Genomic DNA, 14,197 nt, shown 5'->3' on the forward strand with positions numbered 1-14,197 from the left:
CGGGGTGGGTACTCAGGCGCCTCAGATGGACACTGCACCGCAGGAAGACCTCAGGGTATTTGCACCAGAACTCCTTATAGTAGAGGAAAGGGTTGGGTCTAGAAACTGAAGTTTGGGGATTATGGTCTGTTTACTTTTCTACTCTTTTTTGGATGTGTAGATCTGGGCACTGTGCCACTTTACAGCTGAGCTTCTGGTCCCAGGACTCCTCCTCGTCTAAAAAAATCATCTTCGCGAAAATGAACATTGATTTTATTAGGATCTTTATGTAGAATCATGCATGAATTACCGATTTTCAAAACTTGGAATATGGTATGGAATCAGAGAATCTCAGAACTACATGGGACGTAATGGATCGCGTACTGTAATCTATTTAAGCGTGTCTCAAACTCTTTGTGGTAAAGGACCTGTTTTGTTTTTCCAAGCTATCCCAGATGGGTACTTTTGGAATATAAAATAAAAATAAATTACTAGAATAATGAAATAAAAAGCAAAAGGCATACAAAATACAAGCCCCAGTTCTTTTTTTGTTTTGTTTGTTTTTTATTGTTCGATTCATCAGATGTAAGAGTACTCTGCCAAACTGCGTGCTCTAGGTTTCTGGGTTTATGGTGGACTGGTAACAGTGAAACCATCACCAGGGCGAGTCCACACTAAGCAGTACTGCACACTGTGTGTCAAACTCTACAGAACATATTTTACTTCATAGCCTCTTTCAAAGTTTTAGTTATTTATGAAGAGGAATGATCTCTGAAAGATATGAGACAGATTATTTGTATTGGCTTTTGAATATCCTAGAGGTTTTGATTAATTTGGTATCAACTGGTTTGGTATCTTTTTTTAAAAAAAAAACTAATATATTTTTATTAATTACCTGATTCCCTTCAAAACCTTTCTTCCTTGTATTTTCTACCTACCTATTCTTTGATCTTCTCTCCATTTGACCATTGTTTTCTAATATTTTTATGAAGAATAAAAACAGTTCACTCTTTCCTCCAGTAAGATTGTTGAAATTTTTATTGATAACATGTTGCTTTGGGTGGTTCCATCCTAGTCTCTGTTATGAAGAATGAGTCTGTATTCTGGTTGTTCATAGTTTTTTGTATGCCTGGGTGGTCTTGAGACAGATCATATTTGGATTTAGAAAGGATTTCTGTGTATCAAACAAGACAACTTTATAACAACAATACAGAATCCCTTCTCGACTAATGTGACAACATAAAATCCCATTCCCTGGTGTGTTTGGACATGCCAGAGACCAAGATGCTTTTCTTCCAATAAACTGTCAACTAATATGTGAGAGGCCTAGGTAAATAAGCTTCTGTTGGGTAAACCTCAACAGACAGGCACCCACACCACACACACCCTTCTGCTGTGTCCCTGTGCCCCATCGTTTCTCCAAAAAGGGTGTAAGGGCAAAAAGAGGAAGGGTAACAAAGCCCACACCAGTGCTATCTTCACAGAGAGAAGGATCGATCAGTAGCATATTTCTTTAATCATTGTTATTTACAATTTATCATCTGACAGACTTACAAAGAATAAATAAAGAAAAGACAATATACAATGGGTATCTCATTTTTTTTCTAATACAGAGAAATTTTATGCATTCTATTTGGGGATGACTAGGATAGTTTTAAGCAGAAATTAAATCAGTTTGCTATTTACCCCTTGACAAGACACATCATCCTCCAAAGCCTGCAGAAAAAAGCCCAGATGTTTCCTCCTTGTAGGAAGAATGCACCACACATTGCTCCAGAAACTCAGTCCTCAGAAAAAGAAACCAGACAATGGGGTAGAAGAACAGAGCATCATGGATAGTACAGGACAGAGCATGAATGGGCTGGATTACAAACTCCTGGTGTGTTGCAGGAACCCTCTCAACTTTCAATTCTTTCCAAGCCTCTTTTCAAGAAAACAGGTTTCCACTGAAAGTGATCACCTTATCCCTTTGTGCCTTCCCTTGAGACCCTTTGCACATTCTTTCTTTACATGCAGTTGTGAATGTGGGTCAGCACAGGCTAGCTTAGGACTCTCAACTTTTTCCTCTGGAAGCCCGTAAAATTGTTGACAAGGTGTCTGCAGGAGAAGCTTGTTTCAACTGAGCTGACTTTGGGGCCAGAGTCTCTCCCTGCTCTTGGTGGGGTACCCAGTAGAGAACTACCTTGCATTTCTGTCTAAACACCTCAAAGAATAAGGCATTTCCATAGATCAACTTTATCATCAATAAATATACACATGAAGGATGTGCTACACCAGGTACAAGTCTAGGCACTTTTTCCTCTTTCCTCATTTGAAAATAAATCCTCTACAATACAGCAAAGCAATTCACCCTAAATTCACTCCAGTTATGCTGAATGACAAGTTTCTGCTTCTATCTTTTATTCATTAAAAAAAAAACATTCAGTAAGTACTTATCGTGTGCTCATTGTGTGTTAGGAATGTTACAGGACATGGGGTATGTAGAGGTGAACACAGGTATAATCTTGTGACCCTTAAACAAGACAAGTTAAAAATACCATCATGAAACTCAAAGCTGTAATCCACAAAAACAGAGTTTCCACACCCCCTGCCCCCAGGCCCCTTCCCAACCTTCTAGCCAGGTTGCTGCTGTGACTGCGTTTAATTTGGTCCAATGTGATTGTTAGTCCACTTAAAAATAGATGTTTAGGCAAATGAAACGTCTCTACTGTTCTAAAAATAGTGTTTTATTACACATTAGGGGTCGATACCATTGTCCTCTATTCCTTCCACAAGCTATCCTTGGCGCCATTAACAAAGCGCCACCTAGCTCTTGACCAGAATCCTGGTTTATTCTAAAGTCCTCTCCTTGCCACCAGACAAACCCTACTCACTTGCAGGAAATTCAGAAAGCATCTGTAATTTTCTCTTGTACCCTAGTCTCTAGCCAGTGGGTATGTCTTACTGTCCTTTGTGTTGCCTGGCTTTTCTAAGCTGTTCTTGGATTGATTCAGACGCCGGCCAGCCAAACTAGTCAGAAAGTGTGAAAACAGTCTAAGCAGGATATTGCTTACTGATAAAAGAGCAGATTAATTCGTTACATGCTCTTTAGGATTTTGTAGAATTGATCCAAACAATGCCTTTCCTGAGGCATCCAAGCGAGGCCAGGTTACAAATCAGCAAGGGGTAAAAGTATCCAGAAACGAAATGTGTCCACGTGAAGAGCTGGTGAAATCTGAGTAAGGTCTGTAGTTTAGTTAATAGTATTAAACCAATGTCAATTTTCTGGTTTTGAAAATGGACTGTGGTTACATAAGATGTTATCAATGGGAAAGCCTGGTGTTAGGGGAAGGCCACTCTGTACTATTTTTGTAACTTCTTGTGAGTCTTAAAGTATTTCAAAATAATAAGTTGGGGGAAAAAAAAAAGGATACAGCAACTAAACAATTACCCACCATGTCTGCCACCAAGCAATGCAGCTAATTGTAGCAGAGAACACAAAATGCCAGAAATCCAATCACCATTAATGATTCCAGTCTCCTTCCATCTCAGTTTAGCACTCCAAGACATTTACCAAGTGGAAAAGACATTCATCTGTTTCTGAAAAAGTGTTAAATTTCAATTCAGAAGGAAATTCCCTTAGAGATCTGGATCTGCATCCTCCAGAAACATTTAGGGCCCTACCATGTGCACTGCCAGAGGTCAGAGGTCTTCCTGAAAAGACTAAGATGTCAAATTCCAGATCTATAGACTCATTTTATGATCACAGACTAAATAGCTATATACTGAGAGTAATCTAAGCCTTGACTGTAATTTTCTTCATGTGTTGTAGTTTTGGGCAAAACAGATGCTGTTCTGTTTTAAGACTTATTTCCTTGGAACATCTTCACAATCTCTTTCCCCCTTTCAGATACTCGCCTTTCTTCTGTTCTCCTTTACTCAAAACATATGGCTTAGCCCCACATTATGGTTTTCTTGTGGGAAGTCTGGATGGGACTAGAAAAACACATGGTTCCAACATGGCACGTACCTCTTTGTGCAGATACCAAACAAGATTTAGTCTCGTCTAACTTAAGCCTGTTGTTCCAACATTTCCCTGTGGCCTTTCTGGGCACAGCAATGATGAGCATCGTTTGAAATGGGTTTCATTACCAGAAGTAAAGAAGGGAACACAAAACTTCGTGGACTACCATAAATCCTCCATCTCCTGGTCTTCATTTCCAAAGCAGCACTTGGAAAGCCAAGTCTAGGCCAGACAAAGAGTTGCTTTCTTCTCACCACCGTTAAACCCCAGTACTCGATATGGTCGAGAAGACACAGGTGCTGAAACTGCCTCCGTCTCCCACTTCTTCTGAGACGAAAAGCTCTTTCCCTGCTGGTTGCTTATGTGTTTTTATATTCACAATGGGCTTCCCCTTTCTCAAAACTCCGAAAAGCTCCCTTCCACGTCATACTCTGCACCTGACTTTTCATTTTTTTAATGGACATGTTTATAGTCTCTATCACCTAGAATGTCTTCTTTCTCCATATCCATTCAGCTTTGATCTTCAAGACACTTAACTTTTTCCGTCCTCACTCAGCTCTCTCTTCAGAGAGATCTGCTTTTGTGCTTCAGAGTGGATTCCCCACAGGATCCCCGTGCCTCCCCTACTTGCCCTAACCTGCTCCGCCCTTCTCACACTCCCTCCGTTACCCCTTAGTATGCAGACTTCTTTCTAAACCTCCACCTGCCTCCCGTCCAGTCACAGCACATTCTCTTACTCACTCTTTACTCCACTTCCATGCAATGCTCTTTGCTACACAGTCTTGTACACTTGCAAGCCATCTTTCCATAGCATTAGAACCACATTTGCCCCAGGAATGCCTCTTCCTACTCCAGATCTCTTCTGAGCACATGTGTTTGCAACAGCGCATCAGGATTTGGACTTTGCAATCAGCACATTATCCAGCAAGAGTATAAATTGAAATCTGACTACCCCAAACTACCATCTGGACATAAAATACGTCACACAGATCACGAAGAGGATAACTTACTAGAAAGGTGACAAGGCCTCACAGTTTCTCATCCCTTTTCCTGGCTCCTTCTCTACACAATTTCTAGCATCACTTGTCTCAGTTAGATTCCAGAGACATTTAAATTCTACGTACCCAACCTTCACCATGCACTCTGTCGGCTCTCTTAGATGTGTGCTGCTAAACTCAGTGGGGATGGCTAAGGTAGAAGAGAAACCCATGTCTGTAGGATGAGTCTTAGCGCCAGAGGATGGAGCCCTCCTCACCTCAGAAAAGGATACGTGTACATGACAATACATATTTGCCAGCCACCCGAAATAAATTACTGTTCTGACTCAAGGCCAGGAAAATCCAGATGTACTAAATACACTGTAAATGTGAGATTTTTTTTTTAAGGGATCATGACATGCAGTGTATGGAGGCAGAATTGTAAAAAAAAGAAGTAAGTGGAGGATGTTAGGCAAAGGAAGGACGAATTATATTACATATCTCCTCTTGTCCCATAGGAAGTCACGGCCTGGTCTGGATATAGATGGAGGATGGAGGATGCCAGAGACTTGTTGATAAATGAGAAGAGGCTGTAGGTCCTGACATCAAATCCCTTTAATTCTAGTGGAGTGTATTGACTGATTTCATGTGTCAACTTGCTGGGACGTATGATGCCCAGATTAAATATGATTTCTGGGTGTGTCTCTGAGGGTGTTTCTGGATGGGGTTAGCATTTGAATTGGTGGACTGAGTAAAGTCAATTGCCCTCTCCAGTAGGAGTGGGCATCATCAAATCCAATGAGAGCCTGAATAGAAGGGAAAAAAAAAAAGGAAGGGGGAATTCGCCCCCTCTGCCTGTCTGCTTGATCAAGGTGACACGTTAGCCTTCTCCTGCCTGCAACTGGCCCTCTGGGTCTCAGAACACCACCACCAGCAGCTTCCCTGGGTCTCCAGCCTGCAGATGGTGGATTGTGGGACATCTCAGCCTCCATAATTATGTAAGCCAATTCCTTATAATAAATCATAAACATATATATATTCTATTGGTTCTGTTTCTCTGGAGAACTCTGAATAATATGTGAAGTTAACATTGATCTTGAGCGTATAGAGTGCGTGGCAGGTCACAAGGTATAGAAGAACATTTATCCCTGCATTTATCAAGTGAGATAATGTACGTGGAAACACGTGGTAAACTTTAAAGTACTGAACAAGGGACAGGTGTTAGTGTTACTATTCTAGTGACCTTCCCATGCAATCTCTTTTGCTGACCACAATTTTCAGAGCAGGACACGACCGGATAACTGAGTCTGCATCCATGGTAGATCTAGTTACCCTGTGAGCACTGAACATATCAGAACAGGAAGAGACTTGAAGATCATCTCATCCGATTTGCTTACTTGACTGATAAGGAAACAAAAGTCCAAAGAGGCAAAGTAACTTGTCCAAGATGATACACTTGGCTTGAGGCAGAAATAGCTCCCAAACTGATGCCCTCTAGAAAGTGCAGTCCTGGGAGACCAGATCAGAGTCACAGGACAACTATAGGGAAAGGGCATTTGCTAGGGGAAGGAAGACGACCCACGACATGAATCTTGGGGGTTGGGGATTTGTGCTGTGGCCTGGGGCAGCCCTGAAGGCCGGACAGGGGCAACCACCAAAGCTCCTGAGAGACTGTATGGAAGGTGGGCTGGGTGAAGGCAAAAGCAGCAGACCCAAGGGGGCGAGACTATTTCCTTTAAGTTTGAGAAGCTTGTTCTGTAATCCTTTCTTGTTTCTGCTCAATGGGAATTGAGGGTTCCCTTCTTGAGTTTCGTACCGAATCTTAGGATTTGTGGAGTGTGAAAGCTTGGAATCTGTTCTAAGTGGACTCATTGGACAGTGGTATTAGTGTCTGTGGATTCTGAAGTTAGAGTCTCATGCTTTCTTTTCTGCTGGTCAAACCAGCTCCAAGGAAGAGGGTATGCTAAGCAGTAGTAGCGAGTGGCTCCTCCACCACGCTCTACCTGCGCCTCTTAAGGACTCTTAGGGCGGAAGGATAAACAGTATCATCTCCCATGAGCCTACATCTGTGTTTGAAGGCCTACATCTTCCTTGCCTATATCTGAACCTCTTCAGTGACAAAGGACTCCCCACCTCTGGAGGCAGCTCTTTCATGCTTGTATGTTCTGCCTCTGGCTGTGTTTTCCCTAATAAGGTATGGACATCAATCTCTCTGTAACCTCCCTTCATCAGTCCCAGGTCATCCTTTCAAGAACACTCAGAATTCATTCCCTATTGTGGCCCTCAGATATTCATGCCTGAGAAATTAAATGCCCAGTCCACAGGGCCCATAGGGGATTCATCCACTAAAAGAGCTGGAAGATTTAGAGGACAGATACCAAAGGACCTAAGATCAAGACATCAAAACAACAGTTTTTACTGATTCAAAATCAGGCTCTCACTAAAACACACACACAATAATGTCTGAACAAGATAAGAGGAGGACCCTCTGCAGAAACGAGCAGCGCACCTGTTACCTGTCCTCCATAAGGCCTCTTCTGCTGCATCCATTCCCCATTCAAGAACATGTCCATGCACGAGGTACTTTTTTTTTTTGCAAATGACAATTCCTGTTCATATGACCCTGCAGTCGATGCTCTTTTCCTACATACATTCTCTGAATTTCCCATGCATATAGACCTCAACCCTGATCCCTGCCCATGAATGAACAAAACGCCCATCCCAGAAGCTGGAGTTCTTCAAGCATGGAGCATCTACTTTCCCAGGAGAGGAAGACACCGCGTTTCAGACATGTCTAGAGGCCAAATTAGGAAGCAAAACCATCTGCGATTAGTTACCGAATACCATTTCATCAGATTCTCCACACTTAACAAATGTTTTCCCTCAGCCTGATCACATGTTTCCTAAGACATTAGTACTCTTCAAGTTTTTCTTTCTGAAACCATTTTTTAAAAGGCGACATGGAAAAAAATATTGTATAATTTGCACATTTATAAACACAAGCACATTTAACCTTTATAAATTATCTAAATTATCTAGCCTTTGTTATCCAACACTTTTGGTATATCAAGTAAAATTCTTTACTAGATCTGCCCTAGGCTTTTTTTTTTTCTTTTTTAGTTCTTTAATGTAAAAAAAAAATGTATATACGTGTCAGGGATAGAGAGTGGGGGAGTGGAGTGGAGGGAGACGAGGGACAGAGAGAGAGAAAAGCAAACAGGCCTCTGTCTCTCAGGTCCATTCAATGTCCAGAAGGAGTGGCTTAGGTGCAGGTGAGTGGTAGGTCTTGTGAGGAGGACCTGGGCCGTCAGAATGTCGCCAGGCACTGACAGCGTCACTCGTCCCCTTGCTGAAGAAGCAGAAGGTGGATTTCCTGGAACGAGGGACGGTGCTTCGTATCTCTTCTCCAGCAGCTGAGCATCAACTTATACACAGAGTCAGGGCAAATGGCAGGCTGGGGGAGGTAAGTCTTCAGAAACAAAAATAAATTAAAAAAGAGAGAGAGAGAGAATATTAAGCAGGGGGTGAGAAAGAAGAGTCGTTGCATCACAGTTTGATTTGCCTACTTCCCCACTTGGACTCGAAAACTGAAATGAGTGTGGTGTCTATTCTATTCCTCACCACAAGAGCTCTAATCACATCAGTTCCTTTCCCACCCACTTTGTCTTTTCTAGTTCTCTGGAGCAGAATTTCCTGATGGGCTACTCCGGGGTCCCTACTATCATGCAAAAAAGGAAAAGAAAAGAAAAAGACAGAAAGAAACTGAAGCACAAAGACAGCTTAGACTGGACAGCAAGTGATTGGAACACCAAATCCTCCATTTATGGCTCACTCATGATGAGGCTGATCTTGGCTGGGCCAGTCGTGGCAGGGGCAGAAAGTATGTTAGTTGCCTCGGCTCCTTTACTGGAGTTCCTTTACTGGGATAAAATCTTAGCCAGCTACAGAAACCAAGATGCAGGTTGTGTCCATGTAGCTCCTGACCATAATGTTCTCTGCCCTCCCTCTCCCCTGTGCTGGCCCCAGGTAGAGGAGATTGTATTTCTTCTTTACATTACTCACCAACATCTGTGTTTTCACCCTCCTTCCAGCCCTGCCCTGAATTCTAGCCTAGAGCTGGATTTGACTCTACTCCCAAAGTGCCACTTACTGACTTCTTCCTCCAGCGAGATGCTACTCTTTTGACTCCCAGGTCATCTTCTGCTTGCCTGTAATCCGTTCCTGTCAACTCTTTACCTGTGTTTTTGAATACCTTGGTATACTGACATGTTCCTGAGCCAAACCTAAATTTCTCAGGCTCTTTGAACCATGGGTCCAACATCTGCAGCTGTCTTGCCTTCTCCCACACCAACTTATATCATGCATCATAGGAACACATGGTAATTCTAGTTTAAATTTTTTTGAGGAACTGCCGTACTATTTTCCATAGTGGCTGTACCAATTTATATTCCCACCAACAGCGCACAGAGGGTTCCCTTTTCTCTTCCTCGCCAATGCTTGTTATTTCTTGTCTTCGTCATAATAGCCATTCTAACAGGTGTGAGCTCATGATATCTCATCGTGGTTTTGGTTCGCATTTCCCTGATGGTTAGTGATGCTGAGCACCTTTTCGTGTACCTGTTGGTCATCTGTATGTCTTCTTTGGAAAGTCAGTTCCTCTGCTCATTTTTAATTGGGTGGTTTGGTTTCTCGCTATTGGGTTGTATGTGTTCTTTATATATTTTGGATATTAACCCTTATCAGAGAAAATGTAAATATTGTCTCTAGTTTAGTAGGTTGACTCTTCATTTTGTTGATGGTCTCCTTTGCTGTATAGAAGTTTGATGCCGTCCCACTTGTTTGTTTTTGCTTTTGTTTCCTTTGTTTGTGTGTCACACCCAGAAAATCATAACCGAGACCAACGTTAAGGAGCTTGCCATCATCAACTCTTAATTGACAAGTAAAAAGGCAAATGATTGTGACTTCTATTGGAATATTTGATAAGATCTGACAAGCTTTAACTCAGTATGTTACAAATAACTCTGGCTATAAAATACCAAGAATTTTAAAGAAAACATTACTAATATAAATAAGGTTACAGGATAATGGGCACTCTTTAATACTATTGGTGAAACTTAAAACTGTTAAGCCCTTTGTGGGATGTTTGTAAGGTATCTTTAGAAAAAATATATCTGTTTTGAGCCAATAAAATTGAAATAATAAATAAATTATTTGCCTCTTACAGAACTGTGTAATAACTCAAGTTATATTTCATAATAATTCTCATCTATAGAGAATTCCATCTTTAATAACATTAAAACAAACTTTTAAAACTGTATTTAATTTTTAATTATTTAATTCTATCTAGACCACGAGCTTTCAAGAAAACTGCTATCTGGGGATCCTTTAGTTCGTAAAAACAAACTGGAAACAAAAATGTCAAATACATTTTTTAATTATTGAAATTATTGTTGTAGACTTCCAAGCATTTTCAATTGAATGCAAAGGATTTAAGATTTGCTTAAGCGATGAGGCTTAAGTATAAGATTCCTGCTAGAATTCATGTCACTGAAAATTTTTCTTCTGCATTATCTTTTCTAGGTTCAACATGTTGGTGACCTTGACTGTGCCATCTGAAAACAAATTAGATCACGTGTGTGCAGTCTAGTGACCAGAGAAACCACCTAATAGCTGATAGTGTTGAGAAATTACTGTTCCTATATATTCCATGTCAGACTTCTAAAATTTCAATACTGAAATTTTAATAATAAAATTTAACATAATTAAATTTTGCAAATTGTAATAAAATACAAATTTAATAAATTATGTTTAGTAAGTTCATATGTTAAGTAAGTTTTTATCAAAAATTCAAACTTGCACTTATAGATGAGAAGCTTCTAACTTAGCACATAATGGGAGTATTTGGGTTTAGCATTGGTTTTAATCAAATATTTGACTTTACCACTCAACCATTTAGCAGTTGGTCAAAATAAATTTGGTTCACTATAAGTTTTTAGCAAAGGTGAAAATGGTGAACACTTTTAAACTGAATATTTAAAAATAAATAAGAAAAATTAAATCTCAGAGATTATTAGATATTAAAATATCCATTAAATGATAAAACAGCATTTTATTGTGAAATTGAATAGCGTAATATTTGAATAATTAATATCTAACGTCTTAATGCTAAGCAAAAAGCTATTTAGTATCAATTACAATATTTGTAATACAAAGTATAAAGTGGGAAAAAAGTAGGGGGAAGCATGCCTTTCTTGGCTGAATATTTAGTGGTACAATTTTGCCTGATATAAATTTTTTTCCATGTGGGATTTCAGCCACTGAATAATCAGATGAGGGAAACTTAACAGGTTTACAATAGTCCTTCCTTTGCCTGTAATTCCAGGATAGAATCGTTGTTATGATGAATAAAATTACGTTTTCTAGTTGAACCTTTAATTGGCCATGAGACTTCTAATAGGCCATCCAGGGGGCCATGATGTACTAGTCCAGGAGAAAAACATTTTTCCTTGGTCTACTCGCTTATCTCCTGCATACAGGAATACATTTACCCTTTGTCCTGGTGAGAAAGCAAGTACCTCATAGCCAAGATGGAAAATTTAATCTTCTGCTACCAAAATATCTAGAGTACCAAGATAAAGGTAAATTCCAGGACCCTCCCTCCTATTTTTAACCTGCATATTGTGCTGTCTCTAGTCACTCCCTTATCTTTTGCTTGCCTTGATCTGTTTAAGCCACAGAGGATCCACTTTTAACTTTCTGCAAGAGCCTTCTCCCTCTCCCCAGCTATTATTATTTCCTGCCCGAGCTGCCACACTCCGAGTGTGTGCTGTGGCCAGGCCACTCTGGGGACTCGGTGCTCCAGCCACCTGCAAGATTTGAATCCCACGTCTCACGAGAATGTTAAACACTGAGTCACCTAAAGGAATCCTGGATTATCTTGACTAGGAATTGGGACCCTTGTGAGCTTGGAAGCCCAGCTTTTTCCAAGTCCTGAGAGGCCACAAGAGCTGGGCCCAGGGGTACCTTCCAGGAGCGGCAAGGCCGGGATGCACCTGACGGCCTCTGGACACGTAAGTCTAAAAACCCCACTAGACAGTTCAAACCAAATTTCTTAATGAATGCTAATAACGTCTTATCCACTTTTAAGCTTAAGCTTATGTTTTTATTCTTATGTTTTTCAACCAAGAATACAAACTACACAGCCTAGGAATAGATCAAACATGAGAGATAGGATTTTATTTCCTGGTATCTTTGAATTGGGGAGCAGCCTGATGAGACACCTCATGCTCCCCAGTGATCAGTGGGTTGACATCTGGATAAAGCAGAGTGTGTGGATGCCTAGGAAGGACCCTGGTCTTTCACATCACCTGTACGATTAGTGACAAAAACTCTTGGTCTTTTACATTATCTTTATAATTAGTGACAAAAGACTATCATCCAGGGAGCCCACTGTCCAGCTCAGGCCTAACCTGTTAAGTCAGAACTTCCCTTTGTCTGTCCTTCAAGCACACCCAAGACCACACCCATCCACCCCCAACAGTTCTCACCTGCCTCCCTTGGTCTCGGAAGAACTCTCCAGTATTCTCGATGACCTGTTCATCAGACAGCTGGGAATAGGGCTGTTCCTGACAAAAGGTGAACGTCTCCCACAGAGTCACCCCGAAGGCCCACACGTCACTTGCCGTGGTGAACTTGCCCTGTTTAAGTCAGGAAAAGAAGGGAAAATCCAGAATAATCTGTGCATGACAAGAGTATATTCCATTTTTGTAACTTGGAGTTATCCCCTTTCACTACCCAGGGCCAGGAACACTGGAACTGCCAAGATTTGCATGCGGAAGCTAGAAACAATATGAAGTTGCTCTGACGCCAAGCTGTAGGCCATTCTCTCACCCTCAGGATCTGAGCTGAGGTCTACTTTTCTTGGAGATGAGATCAAGGGCTGAAAAGGATGAAGCCATAAGCTATGTGACTCTCCCACTGGGTGTTAAAAGGTTAAACTCCAGGGCCTAGGATAGCACTGGGGAAATGCTCAAGGGAAAGGCAAAATTAGAATGGGAAGTTCATGGCGTCTATGTTGGAGATACAGGAATCTAGTTTAAGTGCCTGATGAACGCAGATGGGTGAATCCAGAACTCTCACTTCCCAGTTCAGTGATCGTCACAGTCTTGAAGGATAGACAAAGGAGTGACAGCAATGAGATGCAGATGCAATTAGCATGCATTAAATACTTGCACATGTTTAATAAATACGACACTGAAGTAGATGATCTTATTTATCCTCATTTTCCAGATCAGAAAGGGGAGACAAGAGAGGTTTACTAAAATTTCCTGGTAAAAAAGACCATTAGTAATGGAAAAAAACCTGAGATTTGGACCAAAATCCTCTGAATCTCAAGTCTAATAATATTTTACAATACCATGCTATACCTTTAAAGAGAGCAATGATTAACAATCACATTAGAAATGGGTAAAATATTTGATTCACCTATATAGATGATAAAAATCTTTGTAAGGATTTATATAAATCAATGTGTATCACAGCATCATTCATAATTGCAGGAAATTGCAAAGTATTTAAATATCAAATTATAGCAACATTATTAAATTATAGGATATAGCCACACAATGGAATATTAGGCAGCCATTAAAACCGTGTTTTTGAAAAACATCTACTAACATAGGAAATATCAATGATAGAGAATTGGATTGCACAGCATTATCCCAATATGTAATATAATTTTATGTATATAATATATATGTTCAGAGAAATACATGTATAGAAAAAAATCCTCAAAGGAAGTATACTAAAATATTAATACTAGTTAGGATAACTATACATTTTGTTCATTTCAAATAAATTAATGAGTCCTATAAGAATATGAACAAGAAATAAACAGATTAATAATAAATGAACAAAACTAGATTTCTCTCAGGCTTTTCTCTGCAATATTAAATGACAAAAGACAAAATTACATGTATACAGCATTGTGGGAAGTAAAAGTTTAAAGTCTATTAATTCTATAAGTCAGCTAAGTGGTATGAAATCAACAATAAATTATCTCAAATATGCATGGTCAGAAGATGTACCTCTAAGAGAGGCATTTGGAAAAATTATTCACTCATGGTCCAAAATACCAAGAGTTGAATAAAAATTATAAAGGAAAGAATGAGGAACTTAAAAAGTAAATGGTGATAGCCCTAAAATAAAAATAGACATCAGTCTAGATAATAATTGAAAA

At 40.1% G+C, this 14,197-nt stretch overlaps 1 protein-coding gene across 2 annotated transcripts in view; it reads right to left on the reverse strand.

Moving 5' to 3' along the window:
- Window positions 1–1,472: 1,472 nt before the first annotated feature.
- Window positions 1,473–14,197, reverse strand: part of DDR2 (discoidin domain receptor tyrosine kinase 2) — a 117,893-nt gene continuing 105,168 nt past the window's right edge. For both annotated transcript variants that reach the window (XM_031688703.2, XM_031688702.2), the window contains exons 16-17: window positions 12,507–12,656; window positions 1,473–8,428 (exon numbers count right to left, since the gene is read on the reverse strand). In XM_031688703.2, the coding sequence (XP_031544563.1) occupies window positions 8,294–8,428; window positions 12,507–12,656 (285 nt within the window). In that variant the 3' untranslated portion in view covers window positions 1,473–8,293. The remainder of the gene's footprint in view (window positions 8,429–12,506; window positions 12,657–14,197) is intronic.

Source organism: Vicugna pacos, chromosome 21 (genome assembly GCF_048564905.1).
Source record: "Vicugna pacos chromosome 21, VicPac4, whole genome shotgun sequence".
NCBI lineage: Eukaryota > Metazoa > Chordata > Mammalia > Artiodactyla > Camelidae > Vicugna > Vicugna pacos.